At 56.5% G+C, this 17,373-nt stretch overlaps 1 protein-coding gene across 3 annotated transcripts in view; it reads left to right on the top strand.

The window, feature by feature from the left end:
* The window catches only part of SLC38A10 (solute carrier family 38 member 10), a 38,385-nt gene that overhangs the window by 11,095 nt on the left and 9,917 nt on the right, over positions 1-17,373 (top strand). For all 3 annotated transcript variants that reach the window (XM_081030020.1, XM_081030021.1, XM_081030019.1), the window contains exons 7-11: positions 2,084-2,186; positions 3,024-3,206; positions 5,452-5,563; positions 6,403-6,509; positions 15,528-15,690. In XM_081030020.1, the coding sequence (XP_080886146.1) occupies positions 2,084-2,186; positions 3,024-3,206; positions 5,452-5,563; positions 6,403-6,509; positions 15,528-15,690 (668 nt within the window). The remainder of the gene's footprint in view (positions 1-2,083; positions 2,187-3,023; positions 3,207-5,451; positions 5,564-6,402; positions 6,510-15,527; positions 15,691-17,373) is intronic.

Below are 17,373 nucleotides of genomic sequence, written 5' to 3'. Positions count from 1 at the left end.
CAGTGTGATGGAAATGCGTTCGTCCTGCTGTGTTCACGCCCAATGCGAGGCCAGACCGATATCCCCTTGTCTCGTCTGTCTGGGCAGCTCTTGCTGTCCAGTGTCCCCTTTACACAGTCAGTGACAGAAGGTACATTCTCTCACCAGGCACCTGGTTACCAGTTGTCCTGTCTGTCTTGAGTTTGCCTTTTAAAAAACAAACCCGTGGTCAATCTATTTTGGTGGTGGCTATGTAGTTTCATTTGGTTCTTAGGTCAGATCATAGGTTCTGGAAGGGTTGTGAGCGCTTGTCATCTGCGGCTCACAAAGGGCGTCTGTCTGTAGATACGACATGTCCCCCCAGTAAGCAGCGGTGAGGGGTCCTCGGAGCTCAGCATGGCCCGTCCACTGCCCTCCCTGTCCGAGAGCAGAGACAGAGCGCTTCCCTCCCCCAGCGTCTGCACGGAGTGCCAGGAGGGTGGGTGGGGGCTCCTGCCGGCCCCCGTCCGCATGACTGGCCGGCCTCCTTGTTGCAGGGACAGCCAGGCCCCTGGTTTGCCATCGCTCTGTGGCCTTTCTGGTCACTTTTCGTGGTCACTCCGTGCTGGTGGTGCAGAAACACCAGGCCCTGTGGCCCCAAGGACTCAAGGGTGTGCCAGGCACAGAGGGGCCGGGTCCGTGCAGTCGGGCAGGATAGTGCCCGGGGGCTACACGGAGGAGGCTACGTCTAACTCATGTAAGCTGAGTCATGGGACCAGCTTAGCGAGGCGGCCTGTGAATGCTCGGTGGGGTGCTGAGGTGGTTGGCCGTGGGGTCTCTGGCTCCCACCATCAGGGGTCCCAGGGCTCGGCAGAATTGGAGGCGTCTTGGCCTTTCCACGATTGTCTATGCGTAGTGCCGTTCCCACTGTACCCACAGCTCCCTGGGCAGGGGCTCCTCCCCGAGCATGTGGCTGGGGGAGGGAAGCCCCAGTCCTGACCTGACTGCTCCCACGCTGGGGCTCCCTGGTGTGGACCCTGCTCCAGCATGAGGAGCCAGTCAGCAAGACGTCGGTGCCATTACCCCACAGGCCCTCTGCCATGTTCCTGGGCGGCCCGGGCCTGTGGCCTCCTAGTCCTCAGGCCATCCCTGCCCATGGGGTGGCCTGAGGTGACAGCGTGACGAGTGGGGTAATGGGCGTCAGCTTCTGCCAGCCAGGTCTCCCCACCTGCTTGGTCGTTTGCTCTGTGGTAAAGTTAGCGGGTCCTCTTCGTTTCCATTTCACTTTTTAAAGGCAGTTTTAGGGTTTGGCTCCTCAGAATACTGTGCTTCTCTGTTTATTGCCGATGATTTTCTGACCTGACACACCCCCTCCCAGTGCCTTGGGGCCTGTGCCGGGCTGCGCACAGCGTGACCATGACCGCTGGCCACGGCTGCCTTGGGGCCATGTCTGAGCCCCGCTGGGACCACGTCTCCATCTTTCCCCCCCAGTGCAAAGTGTCACCCTTTACCTTCTTGTCTGGACGCCCCCAGCTCAGCTCCCTCCTCCCGGGGCTGCACTCACACCTTCTCCTCATCTCCTCCACCCCTTTCTGCCTCTCACAAGAGAGCTCATGTGGACACATCCATCCCTTCTTCTCCCACAGCACTGCACGCCTGGCCCGGGCCGTGGGACAGAGCCGCTTTTCTGTTTCCTTCCACGTGACTCTGAGTGCCTGCACTGAGGCGCAGAGATGGGCGGGCTTCCAGGCCTGCCCATGTTTGTTTACATTTCCAGACTCTTGACAGCGGTGCCCTGAACCGCTTCCTGCTTTCCCTGCAAGCACAGCAGCCCTGCCGCAGCCCAGCCCAGCCGCAGCCCAGCCCAGCCCTCCTGGAGCGGCCACGCTCCTGCTTCCATGGGACAAATGGCCTTTCGCTGGGCGGCACTTGTCGCGTGTTTACAGGGAGCAGGTTGGGGAAGGCTCTAAGCGCGTACCCTTCCCCTATGTTGGGAAATCTTGGCCGCGGCTGTTATGTGGTGGGAAGAGAGGTGCCGGACTCTGGGCAGGGGACCTGGGAGCTGGCAGCTGGGAGGGCGTGTCTTTCTCTGGGATCGGCTTTGTGAAGGTGCCTGTATTCACAGCCAGGTTCTGCCCACCTACGACAGCCTGGATGAGCCGTCCGTGAAAACTATGAGCTCTATATTCGCCTCCTCCCTCAACGTGGTCACCACCTTCTACGTCATGGTAGGACCCTGGGTGCCCTCCTGTCCTCCCTGCTGTCAACCGTGGCAGTGCCCAGCGTGCCACCGCCTCCCTACAGCTCCCTACAGTCCCTGGCACGGACTGGCTCTTGACTCCACTGCAGGCCTACCCTCTGCTCCTGTCCCGCCCGAGAGCCCGGTGGCCCTGGGCAGAGCCACTCCACAGCTCCAGTACAGGGCTGTCCTGTGAGCTGCTTCCCCTGGGGCTGCCATGTCTCCTGTCCCAGGAGGAGCTCCCAGATGGCGCTGCCTGCGGCCTCTGTCAGCTAACCCGCTATTGAAAGGGGCGTGTCCATGCAGGTGCAGAAGTGAGAACAGTGGGGAGGGAAGGACCTGAGGCTCCCGCCCACTGTGAGTGACAGCTCCCGGGGTCGCTGTCATACCCCCTCCCTGTAGTCTCCATGATGCTCCGGTTTGCTGTTTCATTACACTGCACATCACATTATAAACACGTGAAGGTTGTGGCTGGTTTTCCTGAACTACCTGGTTTCAGCTCTTGTCCTGTTTACAGCTGGTCGGAGCAGATCGCTGCCACCAGGGCAGCCCCGTCCATGAAACATGCTTCACCCCATGGCACCCTGGTTCGGGTTTCAAACCTCATTAAGACCTGGCCCTCTGCGTGAGGGCTCGTGGGCACTCTGCCTCCCACCTCTTCTCACAGGAGCGCCATTATCTTGGGGCCCTGTTGTCCTCATGAAAAGCTGTGTGGGCCCCTCCCCTTGAGGTGTTTACCCTTCTTAGCCAGCAGGATGTTTGTGACTGGGCGTCTGCTGTGGAGGGCTGCAGGCCCACCACACGCCCTCTGCTCTGTCCCCCGCAGGTGGGGTTCTTTGGCTATGTGAGCTTCACCGACAAAATCGCCGGCAATGTGCTGACGCACTTCCCGTCCAACCTGGTGACCCAGACGATCCAAGCAGGCTTCATGATGTCGGTGGCCGTGGGCTTCCCCATGATGATCCTGCCTTGCAGGCAGGCCCTGAACACACTCTTGTTCGAGCAGCAGGTGAGCTCCCTGCGGACGCGGTCTTCCTCATCTGAGCCATGTTTCTTCCCTTCTGGGCAGCAGAGGTGAGCTTCCCCAGCTAAACACAAAGAAGCGCCAGTTAAAATGAACTCTTTTAGTAGGGAGTTGTTTTTTAAACCAACTTTGGAGAAACGAGACCGTGCCAGAAGAGAGAGGCATTGACTCTCACGGGAGACGTGGGGTCAGGCACCGTGGTCCATGTCCCGTGACTTCCCAGCCACACTGCCGCTTTCCCAGAGATGCCACAGAAAGTCCTGGGGGGCGTGAGGAGTGGGGGGGATTGTGGAGGTGCTGGCTTCACTGGCAGCTGGGCCCTGGGGTCAGGGCGCTGTCGTCCTTATGTTTGTGTAACTGAAAACTTTAGCAATTGGGCAAATGATGTCTGAGTCCTGAGAGGCTGTTTCATGCACTGTCGTGTGTTCAGACACAGCGCGGCCTTGTCCTTTATAAGAAGTTGTCAGACATTTGGGCTCTCTGACTTGCCGAGTTGACAACAAAAGGCACACATGTTATAGCTTGTGCCCAGGGACATCTTGGGAGCCCGTGGACCTGTGGCTTTTCTCTGTGGCAGTGTCTTGTCTCTCCAGCTAGAGGGTCCTTGAGCCTGGTCTGTGGCATGAGCCAGGACTTCTGGTGGCCATCCAAATCCCACTTGAACTGCTTGGGCCATGGTGGGGGTGGGAGGAGGGTTGGCTTGTGGTTCCAGAGAGGCCAGGGGAGAGTCCAACAACCCGACGGGAGTGTGGGCCCCCGGCCTGGAATAGCTGGAACAGTCTCACTGTCCGTACATGTAGCGCGTAGTTAAGACAGCACCTCTCGGCAGAGCCCAGCCCTGTGGCTGGCTGTCCTCCCTCTCTGGCTCGCCCCCTCACCCCATTAGCTGTCCAGGCAGCTGGGCACTAAGCCAGGCATGATTTTGCACTTCGTCCCTTGGGGGCGACAGCGGGGCATCTCATGTGGCCGTGGGGGCAGTGGGGTCCTCCCGATGTCCAGACCAGCGTCCACCCTGTGGGTTGCCAGCTTCCGTCTTTCATTGTTCGACGCAAACATGCGCTTCGTATCTGAACAGTATTTATGTCTCTGTACATAGCACACTTTTATAATTTTTTAATTGAAAGGTCAACAGCAACATTAGAGGCAATGTTAACTCCGGAAGTTAGCTCACGTACGTCCCTGCAGCCTTGTGGGGCTCACTCGGTGTCCGGCGTCTCCTCACAGGCCCCGCAGCTCTCCTTTCGCGGTCTTCTCCTATTGATGGCTGGAGGGTGTCTGTCTCCATTCTAGAAACCCACAGCACCTCCCACCTTTGTGCCTTCATCCGTGGTCGGCTGTTCTGGCTGTTGCTGACTTCTCACCCTTGACCTCGGGTACCTCTCTCATGACATCCTCAGGGGCACATGGCTTTCCCCCCTTCCTCTCTTCTGGGAGCATTTCCTGGGTGAACTGGCGTAGGATTTCCTGGGTCAGGAGGGACAGACCTGACTGCCTTCGCACTGCGCTGACACTCACCATCCCGAGGTGGACCAGAGATTTGGCTCCAGCCCCGTCAGCCTGCCTAAGAAAGCTGCCTGTGGGAGAGTCTGTTCTCGAAATTGGGTGCTTGAAATTCTAGTTCTGGGAGGTCCTGAAGCCTCACTTGAGTGGTGGTTTCACGGTCAGTCCTGTGTGCCCATCACTTGTAGAAGCGTCACTGCTATCAGCTGGTTTGGTACTCACCACAGCCTGACCCCACCGTTTACAGATGAGGAAACAGGCACAGAGGTGCAGTAACTTTGGGTTTGGTTACGCCACGTCGTTTCCTCTTCTTCCTGCGTGCATGTCACGCAGCTGCTGGAGAGAGGGTGGCACAGCCGAGTATGTGTGAGAGTGTGGGGTTCTGCGGCCCTGAGACCGCAGGACGCCACACGGAGCCGTGTTGTCGTCCATACCGCACGGCACTCTAGAAATCTCTCCCGTGGTGTTGCTCTGAAAGGAAGCCACAGGGACTTGCCACTGACATTTCAAACTGAAGCTGTAAGATTCGCGTCCGTGTCTGACGAGGAGCAGCCTGTGCCTTCCTGGCACCTTGAGGGTTTGGATTTCAGGTTCACACTGAGGTTGCTGAGCCTGCCTCTGATGGGGCTTCCTGGGCAGACCCACCTGGGGTGCTGGCAGGCTCTGCGTGGGCTGGCTGGCAGGGTCGCGGTTGTCCCAAGGCTTTCTGTTTGTATCTTCTCTCCTGTAGCAAAAAGATGGGACTTTCGCGGCAGGAGGCTACATGCCGCCTCTGCGGTTCAAAGCGCTCACCCTCTCGGTCGTGTTTGGAACCATGGTCGGTGGAATCATGATCCCGAATGGTAAGAGGGAGGGCCACCCTGTGGCTGGCTTCCTGCTGGTGTGGTCCTGTCCCTGTTCTCCATCCCGGCTGTGACATGTTGGGGCTCAGGGCAGAGCCTGCAATGTGGAGACACAGGGCCTGATTTGTGGAACTGCAGTTGTAAAGCAGCTCCTCCCTTCCTATTACCCCGATTTTGTTGACACGTCACCAAAGGGAAAGGGGAGGGCTCTGAGGAAGGTTTCTGTTGTCAGATGTCCCGCTCTCAGCAGACAGAGTTTATTGTTATCAGATACTGAGTGGAACCAGCGTGTGTGCTCCCCAGGTCACAACCCAGAGGCCCCCACATGCCAGGCTCCTGGTTCCCACACATATCCTGGGGTAGTCCTGCTTGGTCACTCACTGAGTAGCAGGGGATTAAGGGTGCTGGGGTGGAGCTGACGCCTGGTTTGTGGTGATTGAAGATGGGCAGTCGAGAAGCCCCACTGGTGCCCAGACTCCCTCCAGGGAGTCAGAGCAGCATGGCTGGGTCTCGTGCGGTGCTGGTCTCCATGGGAAGATGCTCCTCTGCCTCACTGAGGCTCCCATGACGGGAGGGAGTGGTGCTAGCGAGGAAACTGAGGCACCGTAGCTGGAGAGGAGCAGCCCCTGGGCCTGCACTGTCCTAGTCCGTGGCATCAGATGGGACAGCCCTAAGGGTCCTGAGGGCACAGTGCCTCCACAGCGGCCCATGTTCACTGCTGTGCCTAGGTTACGCTTTGCGGCAGGGCTGGCTCAGTCTCTGTGCTTGCCGGAAGCTGAGATACCTTTGTCGCATGTGCCCCTTGGCGCTCACCTCACCCTGTGTCTTTCTGCTGCCAGTGGAGACGATCCTGGGCCTGACAGGTGCCACAACAGGGAGCCTCATCTGCTTCATCTGCCCGGCTCTGATCTACAAGAAAGTCCACAAGAACACCTTCCCCTCCCAGGTGAGCGCTGCTTGGGCCTCCTCGACCACCAGTAGTGGTCTGGGCTCTGGCCGGCAGGAGATGTGTTATCTGATGGCTTCTGGGAACTAGTTATGTTGCTCAGCGTGAAAGGTACTTGGTTCCGTGGGTCTGGGAAACTCGGCACTGAGCCTGCGGAAAGCCAAGGTGAGCGGTCTTGGCACTGCCTGGCTCCCCACCAAGTGCTAGCATATGCTTGCGTGTGTGCACGTGCGTGCGCGTGTGTGCGTGCACATACGTGGAGAGGTTGTCGGTGGCCTGGTGTGGGGTGTTGCACTAACTTACTCATGTGAACATCAAATACTGAACAGCTGTTTCCCGCATGTGTGCCTCTGGGGACTGGCTTGTCATGTGTGCTGTGCACCTCGCGCCCCTCCCCCATCTCCATCCCCCTCCTGAGGCCACCGCACCATCTCACCAGGCACTGCCTCTGGCTGTGGAGCCCCCTTGGCGGTTTTTCGCTGAAACAAAGTACGCCAGGTGTCTGGGTGGGTGAGCATGTCGAGTATGTGAGGCTGTGTCTGCGGGAAGCTTGCAGGCACGAAGCTCTGTGTCAGAGGGTGTGAGCATGTCACCCGGTGGGTTTTGCCCCCGTGCCACAGAGTTCAGCCGATGTGGCCTGCAGTCCAGCAGGGCCTCCTTCCCCTTCATCAGCCTGGAGTGAAGTGGAGCACCTTGTCATGTGTTTAGAAGCCATTGCAGTTCTTTTTCTATGAACTGCCTTGCTTTTTGCTCACCTTTATGGAGTTGTTGAGCTTTTTCTTGCTAATATATTTCGGTGATTCTCTTAGAAGTATAGTAGACAGGCAGCGAAACACGTGATGTAGAGCCTGTACAGCTCACGTACAGCCTGTTTGCTCAGTGGACGCAGCCACAGGACCACCATCCAGGGCGACACCTGCCCTGGGTGTCTCCTGTCTTCCTCCCAGAGGTTGCTGCTCACCTGCCCTCCAGGATTTTGCACTAGTTTTGTTTTCGCCCGTCCTTTGAGTTGCGGAAATGGAGTCTCACCATCCGTGTTTGCGTCTGGCCCTGTATGCAGCATCCCGTCTGCGCTTACCTACGTTATTGCAGGGCGTGGGGGAGTAGTCTGCCAGCTCACTGCGTGAGACGTTCTGCCATAACTAACCACGGGTCATCCGGAGCCCAGAGGGTCCCGAGTGGGGCTGTTCCAGTCTCTTCTGATGCATGTGTGTGCAGTTTGTTGGTTATTCGCTCAGGAGTCCTGGGGTGAAGGCTGTTCAGCTTTAGTGGATTTTGCCAAACTTTTTCTGGTTTTCCACGTTAGAATTCCCGTGACTTTTATATCTACTATCCCTTCTACGAATCCTCTCCCTTCCGATGGGTGTGTAGTGAGTAGTCCCTCATTTGGGTTTTAATTTGCAACCGCCATATGCCAGGTGAGGCTGGGGGCCTTTCCACGTGCTTGTTCTCCATGGGGGTGTCTCCTTACCCATTTTTAATCTGTTGGGTTGGCTATCTTATGATTTGTAGAAGTTCTTAAGATTCTAGATACAAGTCTTTTTCTCAGAAATGTATACTGCAAATGTTTCCTCTCCCTCTTGGCTGCCTTTTCACTTTCTTAATGACACCTTTTGGTCAACAGATGTTTTTAATTTTAGTGTAGTGAATCTTACTGATCTTTTCCTTTTGCTCGGTTCCTTTTATGTGCGACTTAGAAGGCTTTGCTTATCGCACAGCCCTGGAGGTAGCCTCTGGGTCATGTCGTAGAGGTGTTTATTTCCTTCTCCCCGTCTAGGTCGGCGCTGCACCTGGAGTCCACTGGTGTGAGGTGGGTGAGGGTCACGTCCTCTGGGAGGCTCTGGCAGGTCTGCTCCCTCCTTTCCGCACCGCACTGCAGCAGCACCGTTGTCGGGTCCCCTGTGCAGGTGTGACAGTCGGTCTCTCCTTGGGCCAGTGCCGCCCTGTTCCGATGGCTGTAGCCTTATATGTCTTGCTGTCAGGCAGTAGAAGAAATCCTCCAACTTGATTCTTCTTTAGGACGTGTTTCCTGTCATGGGCCCTTGTATTTCTAACTAAGCTGTAGGATTGGCTTGTCATCATCCTGCACAACAGCCTGCTGGCCTCCCACTGGGGCTGCCCCACACCACAGATTGGACACGGCATTGTCACTCAGTTCCTGGCGCGTGCTTGTTCCCACTATTGCTTCTCCGTCCACCCATGGCCACTTTAGATTTCTCAACTTTTGGGGACATCCTAGTAATCTTTTTTTATAGTTTATGAGCACCATCCTGTGTGATTGGAGGACACACGCTGATGACTTTCGGTCCTTTGACACCTGTTGAGACTCGCTTTGTGGCTTTTGTGGTCTCGCACGTGGCCCAGCCTGGTGGGTGTCTGCCGTCGTCGGAAGCAGTGAGCTCTGCACGGCTGGGTCAGGTTTACCAGTGTGATTTTCAGACTTGACATATTCTCACTGACTCTCAAGTCTTTTTGTTTATCAAGTCAAGAAAGGAATGCTAATTCCCAGTGACACTGTGGATTTGTTTATTGCTGCTATTCTTGCCTTTTATTTTGGAGCTGTGTTATTAGGAACATACAGGTTTAAGGTGGTTGTATCTTGTTAAACTGGCTCTTTCTCTTGTGAAATGCCCCTTTTTATCTTTGGAAAGGCTTCTCTCCTTAGAGTCAGTCTTGTCTGATACCCAGCTAACCCAGCTTTGTTTGGGGTTTATATTTGCACCGTATAGCTTTTTTCATCCTTTTTCTTTTGATCTCACTATGCCTCTCTATTTAAGGTGTGTCTCGTATAATAGCATGTAGTCGGCTTTTGTTTTGTTTTTACCCAGCCTGTTAATAGGAGTATTTAAAACTATTTACAGTTGATATAATTACTGATTTTGGGGGGATTAAAGCTTCCGTCTTACTCTTTGTTTTTTTATTTGTCCCATCTGTTCTTTTTTTCTGTTTTTTTTCTTTCTTGCTACCTTTTGGCTAGATCAAGCATTTTAAGTATTCCTTATTCCTCTGTTAGCTGGCGTTGTACATTTCTGTTATTCTGGCAGTTATACAAGACAGTTTAATTTGAATCCTTGGCTTATTCGAGTTGACAGTAAATGAGTTGTTTGCCACCTCCCAGACAAGGCTAGGATCCCACGATATTTTAGGGCCACTGCCCCTCCCCTGGCCGTTGGTGCTGCTGTTTTTATATATTTTAATTTTACATATATGTTAAAACTCCGCAATACATTATTGTTTCAGATAGTATTTATTTATACCGATCCTTTGTGGTTTCTTGATTTCCTGTCACTTGGCCCTGCTTCCTGGAGTGCCTGGTAGCTTGTGGACGTGGTGTGTGTGAGACCCTGGGGTTCTGGGGGCCGTGGTCTCCCTCCAGCAGACAGAGGGTGGGCAGAGGCCCGTGCCCACCTGGGGCAGTCTGTTTCTGGTTTGCCTTCACTCCTGGGGTGTAGCCCGACCAGGGTCTCAGCTAAACGCCGTCCCCCTCAGATAGCTCGAGTCTCCGCTGCGCGTCTGTACTCGTGGCAGTGGCTCCCTGTGTGGCTCTGCGGCTGGCAGCTGGTACGTGCTTCGGGGGAGTGCTTGCCCTTCTCCAGGAGCAGAGGTCACATCGTGGCTGCCAGGGAGCCCTCACCCTTCATTCGGGTTCCCCACCCGGACCTCAGGCCCCCGTGCTTCCTGCTGGTTTTGGGAGTGTCAGCCCCCCAAGGCTCAGAGCCCGAGGTGGTTCAGCAGTGTCATCAGTTGGGTGATTTTTACCGTTTTTAGTCTTTAGCGTTTTTATTCTGCTTGCATAGTAGTTTTAAATGGGAAGAACTGTGTTGCCAGCTCTTTTGCCATAGCCAGAAGCAGGCATGTCTTAGTGAGTTTTAGGAATCTTTCATAATATGGGGGGATTAGCACATTGCCTGCCAAATTGCAAATGTTTTTCCCAGTTTGTCAAGTCTCAGTGTTTCAGTCCACTAGACTTTTTAGGGGAGAAAAGTCAGACTTAGATCCTCCCACATCAGTATTTTAAAAATTCTTCCCTCATTTCTACTACTTTCATGACTTCATCTTTCTCATTTAAATCTTTGATCCATCTGCGTTTCATTCTGGTGTAAGAAGCAAAGTGGTTGAGCCCAGTGTGTTTCTAGCTGGCCCCCTAGTTGTCACACCCTGTTAACCCATCACTGATGTGAATGTTACCTCTCCATATGCTCCGTTCTTGTCCGTTTGTGGGCCTGGTTTGGGACTTCTGCTCTACCCTGATGGCTGGCCTGTCCCGTCACGCAGCCTTCCACACCGTTCTCATTACCACGGCCTCTTTACCACTGACAATGCCCCCCGCACTGGGACGCGGCGCTCTGAGACACTTTAATTCCAACCCCTCTCTTTGCTTGTATGAATAACGTTTCTGGATCTTCTTGCTTGTTTATTTTCCACATGAATGTTTAGGCCAGCTGATTGGACTTGAACAAAAATGACTCCAGTTTTGTGTTTTGGTCTAATTGGAATTCACTGAAGCTGCGGGTTAATTAAGAACATCAGCACCTTCATACTCGGGCCTCCCTGTGCCCTGGCCGGGCGTGGCCTCGGTCCCCGATGTGGCCTCTGTCCCTGGACCACCGCAGGCCTGCTGCCCCCGCCTCTGCTTCCCAGTTCTCTTCTCCCCCTGGTTTTGCTGACTGGTTGTTGTTTGTATGTAGGGAGGCCATAGGCTCATGTTAGGTTTTTACGCGGTTACCTTTCTGAACTCTTACGGGATCTCTTGATCGCACCCCCTCCTTTCCAGTTGTTAGGACTTTCCTTTCTCTCTTGTGCGACTGTCGTCAGCCCCCCTGGCATGCGAGGGGCCAGCTTGTCGTCTTCCTGACTCTGTTGGGACAGTGTCTAGTGTCCACTGCTTCATTCTGATGCGGGCTTTTGGCTCGCTGTACAGACATGAGTGTGCATCTCACACACCTGCACACACGTACACGCAAGTGTGCTCTTACTCACCTGCACACGTACGTTGGCACGAGCACACAGGCACACACACACATGTGGACACGAGTGGACACGCTCACGCTCGCACACAAGTATGTGGACATGAACAATCGGACTGGAGTTAACGAAGCATTTACCATACCTGTGGTTTCACTGTGGTTTTTAAAATCTAGAAAGCAAGTTGAGTTATGGTAACTACTTTTTGACCAGGTGTGGAAAAGGCGGTCAAGGTTCTCCCCCTGCTTAGTGTGCTGGCGCAGTACCTTGTGAGTAGTTCTGGAATGATCTGTCTGTCTGACTGTGGCGTACCATGTGTATGTGTTGCTGCGTTTTATTTCCGAACATGTTGCTTTACTGTTGGAGGAACACGAATCTTCGGGAAATACACTCAGAAATGTGGCTGGCGTTGGCTACACACAAAACTGGGGACTGAGGGCACCTGCTCGGGCCGTAGCCTCCTGTCCAGGACATCCGGCTGCTCCACGGAAGGCCCGAGGCCACCACCTGGCCCACCGGGCACTGGTTCCTGGCCACACACCTGAGAAGGGCCAGAAGAAGGGGGCATCGGATGTTCTGAAAACCATCCTCAGAGGAATAAGCAAGAACTGTGAACACACGTTGACTCTTATCAACGCCATCACACTGTTCACTCTTTATCTTGAAAATCAGAGAAATCAGAGGGTCCCCCAGTACCGACAGGTGGAAGTGCGTAGGGTCTCCGACTGGAATGGACGTGCTGCTTCCCCGAAGCCAGCAGGGGGAGCCGGAGGCGCTGAAGGGGCCACCTAGATAATTGGGGCTGGTGGGGGCGGGAGGGGAGGGATGTTCCCCGGCAGCTTGCACCAGCCTGGGCCAGGCCCCAAGGGCGACATGCGCTCCTGGGAGGGTGGCAGTGGGTGAATGAAAACCGGGACCTACAGAGCAAAGAGCCACCCCGGGTCGGCCATTCGACCTCAACCAGACCAGGGCACCCTGACCCTGAGTGCTGGGATGGCTGCCAGCTACTAACCACGCTTTCCTGGAGGCCTGAAACTGGGCGTGTGGCTGCAGGGTGTCTGGAACCCGTCTCCAGGTGTGCGTTTCATTACTGAGGTGCAGAATTTGAATGTGCGCTTTGGCCAGAGTCTCACATGTAAGAAGTGAACAACAGTGTATTCTCTCCACCCCAGGTGTTGTTCTCCAGTTTGGAGTCGGGGACCCCTGGTGGGTGTGGAGGCTGCGAGAGAGTGCTGGGGTGCCCCAGGCCACGCCTGGGCACATATTTGCCTTTCCCTCCTGGTCCCGTGCGGCCAGAAGGTGGCAGGGCTCCTGATGGCAGATACTGGCCCCGTTTCCAAGCCATGCTTTGGACTCGCAGGCTGGTACTGGAAGGCGGGTACTGAAGGGCTGTGCTCAGGCTCCTGAGGTGACAACATTTGGGGCATGGCCACCCTCCTCCCCGTCCTGAGGCCGCAGCAGCCCCTGCGCCTGGCGGGTACCTCCTCCAGGAGCAGCGTCTCTTCCTTATTCGGGACTTGGGGAGAACCGGGGAACATCCCTATTTGCACATGCTCAGCAGCCAGCCTCTCCGATCTCGGCCAGGGCAGGACCCCGGGCCTCAGGTCTGTGCTGGCCGGCCTGTGGTCAGTGCCTAGTTGTTACAGCTGCCTTGGGGGACGTGGGCAATACCGGTGCCCTTTCCAAATGCCTGACCCCAGGAGTGTCGCTGCCCTGGCTCTGCTGACTCGCCTCCCAACGCGTCCCTGTGTGGGCTGGAATCTGGTCACTGCATCAACCATCACCCTGGGGACTGAGATTCACTCAGTGTCAGGCAGGGCCCTATAATGTCCTCACTGATGGCTGTGTGGCATTAAGCCCATGGTCCCCTGCCTGGGGGTTTTCGTGGGCCCATAGTGTTTCTTCAGAGGAGAGTGAGAGTGAAGAGCTGGGACGTTTGACCAGTTACAGAGGCTGCTCACGCTACAGACTGCGGTCAGCTGGCCAGTGCCCCTCAGAGCCCAGAGGCAGCTGGCGAGCCAGCTGTGTCAGGGACAAGTGGGGTCTCGGCACAGAGGGGTCGGGACTGTCGCCAGGTGGGGGAGGTGGGTGGGCTCCTTCATCGACAGGGTGGAGCTGACGGACACCCTCTGCAATTGGCACATCTCGGGCAGGTGGCAGAGGCAGGTGTGTGCATGGCACCGGTGGAGCTGGGTCATTTTCTGGAACCTCCTGGCTTCCTGCAGGCCCTTCTTCATAAATTACCCTGAAGTTGATTTTGTCTTGGTCTTTGTGGGAAGCTGGCTGTCTCCCAGCATTGACAGAGTTCACGTTTTTTATTTTGCATGTGATTTTTTTCTTCAAGCCCAGAAAGCTGAGTGTTCATACAGATCAATCAAAGTTGTGGATGAGACGTTGCCTGTGGCTTGCCAGTCTCCCACAGAGATGCTGAACGGTGTCCTGTAAAATGAGCCGACACAAAGTGACCCACTCGGTGTCTCTGTCAAAGCCATCTCAGGGGCCCGCTCTAGGCCTGGGGGTGGATGGGGTTTTGCTGCCACCTGGCTGATAGGATTCCCTCCTGGGCACTGTCCTCTGTGTCACCGGGAGCTGTCTTCCTCCCCGACCGGCTGGGGAGACCGGGCAGTGTCACTCCTGATCCCACTAAGATGTTAAGGACTGTCATTCAGGTCCTGCCATTACCCTGTGGGCGCCAAGTTAGGAGATGAATTCTTTAGTTGCTTCTCAGTGAGGTCATTTCTGCCCTTGGCTGGAGAAATGCAAAGGGTGTAAAGTTCCCTTTCTTAATTTTTAAAAACTGCTCTGGTCACCCCCCAGACACTGTCACTGCTGCATGAATCTTTCCTTCCTGGTCAGAAGATGTGTATGGTGATCTCTGGGCACACAGCTGAGCAGCGTCCACATGCTTTTAAGAAAATGACGGGCATGTCAGGGTTCTAGACCCTGAGCTCCGTGATCGTAACGTCTGCAGATGCTGCTTGCATCTCAGGGCACAGATCTGACAGCATCCCCACGTGCCCCTCGGGCAGCTCTGTTGGCACCTGACGGTGGCTTGCTGGTGGTCATTGCGAGAGGGGCTTTGCCAGTTCACAGGCACTGTGGCCAGGCCTTCCCGCACCTTGGCCAGCCCCGGGAGTGTGGCCAGCATTGTGTGGGACCAGGAGTCACTGCTGCCTGGGGAGAGCAGGTGGGCCAGGTGGGCAGGGCAGAAGTTGCAGCCTCGTTAACCCGGAGAATGCTGGCCCAGCCCTTGCTCGCCTCACTGCAGCCAATGCAGGAGGAGACAGCTGTGGTGCGTGGGGTTTGCTGCACTTAGTCACTGAGGCAGCATTTATGGTCAACGGCAGGTCCTTCAGGGGAGGGACGGGCCTGGGAGGGGGCCCCCGACTATCAGTACTGCCTCCAGGGCAGCACCACTGGGCACCCCAGCTCAGGAGGGGCGAGAAGCTGCCACTTCCATGCCGGCTCCCGGTCTGTGCATGGCAGCTCTGGGCACGCCCACTGGGTGACGTTAGGAGCAGGTTGTTCATACCCGGGCTTTGAGGAACCGGGACCTGTCAACTGGGCCCTCACTGGCTGCTGGCTGAGGTGATGCCATGCACGAGGGCCGCCCTTTCCAGATGGGCAGGTGCCCTGAAATTCTTGCGTCTCCGGGCGAAGCCGTCAAGGTTCCCAGTCTCTGTAGCCATAGGCATAGGAGTGTCCGGCCACCAGGCTCTCCGAGAGGTGTGGTCAGTGGGCTTGGGTCGCAGGTAGACGGCACCTCTGTGTCATATACACGCCCCTTCTCTCTTGGGTTCCCCTCATGCTGCTCCTGCCCCATTGGTGACATGGCTCCAGCAGGTTTGGCTGATGACTCGGTCACTTCGAGCGCCAGGGACCGTCGTCTCCTGGTGGCCAGTGTGATGGGCCGGCAGACTGTGCCCCTGGCCCCTCCTGCTGTGCTCACCAGGTGGAGGTGACTTCGAGTCCTCAGGCCTCCCTCCTCCCGGAAGGTTGGGGGTCTGGAGACTTAGTGACCCCTTTTACCGTTGGGGTCTGTGTCTCATCCAGGTGGTGCTTTGGGTCGGCCTGGGCGTCCTCGTGGTCAGCACACACACCACCCTGTCCGTGAGTGAGGAGACTCCTGTGGACTTGGACTTGGCAAAGGAAGTCCCCGGCGGCCGGCCTGGAGAGGCTCAGGACGAGATGAAGGCGGAGGTGGCCCGGCTTCCAGGTACGCAGCTCGCAGGTACACGCTCGGTGCCCCCAGCCCCTCCCCCTTGGGCATGCCGCAGTAGCCACAGCTTGGGATCATGGGAACGATGGTGGTACTTTCTAGGCTGTCTCATGTGCCCAGCTGCCTCCATCCTGTTCGGGTGATGGAGTGGGGTGGGGGGCAGCCACCTGCTTGCAGGGGACAGATGGCAGAGCTGAGGTCCCCATGTCCCCATTTGGTGCATTGACAGGTAAGTAAATGGGTGTCGCGCACGTTGGTTTGTTTTGTTTTGAGGATGTAAATTTTAGCCATCTCGCCTGGACAGTCAGTGACACTCCTCTGATTTGTGTCCCGTTCATGGTCTGTTACTGGTCAGCCTGCCTGTTGGTAGCCATGGCCCTCACTCCCTCCCACGGCTGAGGCCGCCTTGCAGGCCCCTGGTGCTGTGGCCAGAGCCCAGATGAGGCCCCCCACCGCCATGATTGACAGAAGAGAAGGTCCTGGAAGGGCTGGCCTGGGAGGTGAGTGCACCCAGGTGCTACAGTGGCCCTTGGACTTGTTGCTGCCCCATTCTGGCTTCACTCCTTGTACTTGGAACGTGCCTGGCGGCGTCAGCACCCCACAAACGCCTCTGCCTGCCGGGGAGCAATCTCTCCCGGAGCTGTCTGATCTCGGAGGAGCTGGGCATGCTCTGTCCTGCCTTTCTGGGATGGCAGGGCTGGCATGACGATCCCCCTTTGCGGGTGTCCTGCAGAGAAGACCCCTGGGGACGGCGGGGTGCCCTGAGGAAATGTGAGTGCTCAGAGCTGCACGGATCAGACTGTTGTTTGGATGGAAAAGGCCACTTGAAGAGGGAGGTGGCCACCGTGCGCCTGCCCTGTTGGTACCCACTGGGTCCCTTGCCACCTGTGTGTTGGCTCTGTGCATTGGGGACGCCCCTGCAGAACTGGGCTCAGGCACGGTATCCCTCGCCTCAGCCTCGTCTCAGCTGCGGCACCGCCGGGGGCAGCTTTCTCGGCCTGAGTCAGCGCGGACAGGGCTGCCTGTCCCGTGGCCGAGCAGCTGTGTCCTGTCATGGAGGCGGGCGCTGCTCACCTGGAGCCTGCACGGCCACATCTGGTTTCCATTTGCTCCATGAGGCTGTAACAAAACACATGGCCCCGCCGAACCACACGCCGTGTGTTTTTAGCGCGTTCTCCGTGTTTCTCGCCCAGCCTCCCTATAATTGATGGGCGGGCGGCCTCACAGGAGCGGAGCTGGGCCTGTGGGGCCTGTGTTGGGTGCCCCATTGGACTCTGCCGTTGGCATGCCAGCCGGGCTTCCTGGTCCCTTTGGTGTCACATTCAAAACGGTGCCGGCTTCCTTCAGCCCGCGCTGGCCTTGGGGCTGACACTGGGAGTGCTCTCCTGGGGACACGTGTGGCTGGCACGCACGGCCCAGTGCTCCAGGTGGTGAGCACAGAGTCAGGGACGCTCCCTGGTGTGGGGAACCGTAAGCTGGGGGCGGGGGGGGGGCAAGAGGTGCTGAGCCTTACAAAGGCTCACGAGGCAGCTGCACGTTTAGAAAAGGTGAGCAGGTCCCTATCTCATGGCTGGTAGCCCCCTAGGTGGCTGGCAGGTTTGTAACTTGTCGGCTCCCTTTCCCTCCCAGCGTCCATACCCCATCATGCAGTGTTGGGGAGCAGCCTTGGCCCATGCCCCT

The sequence above is a fragment of the Rhinolophus hipposideros genome (genome assembly GCF_964194185.1).
Source record: "Rhinolophus hipposideros genome assembly, chromosome: 20".
Lineage (NCBI taxonomy): Eukaryota > Metazoa > Chordata > Mammalia > Chiroptera > Rhinolophidae > Rhinolophus > Rhinolophus hipposideros.
This window is presented reverse-complemented; position numbering and strand designations above follow the sequence as displayed.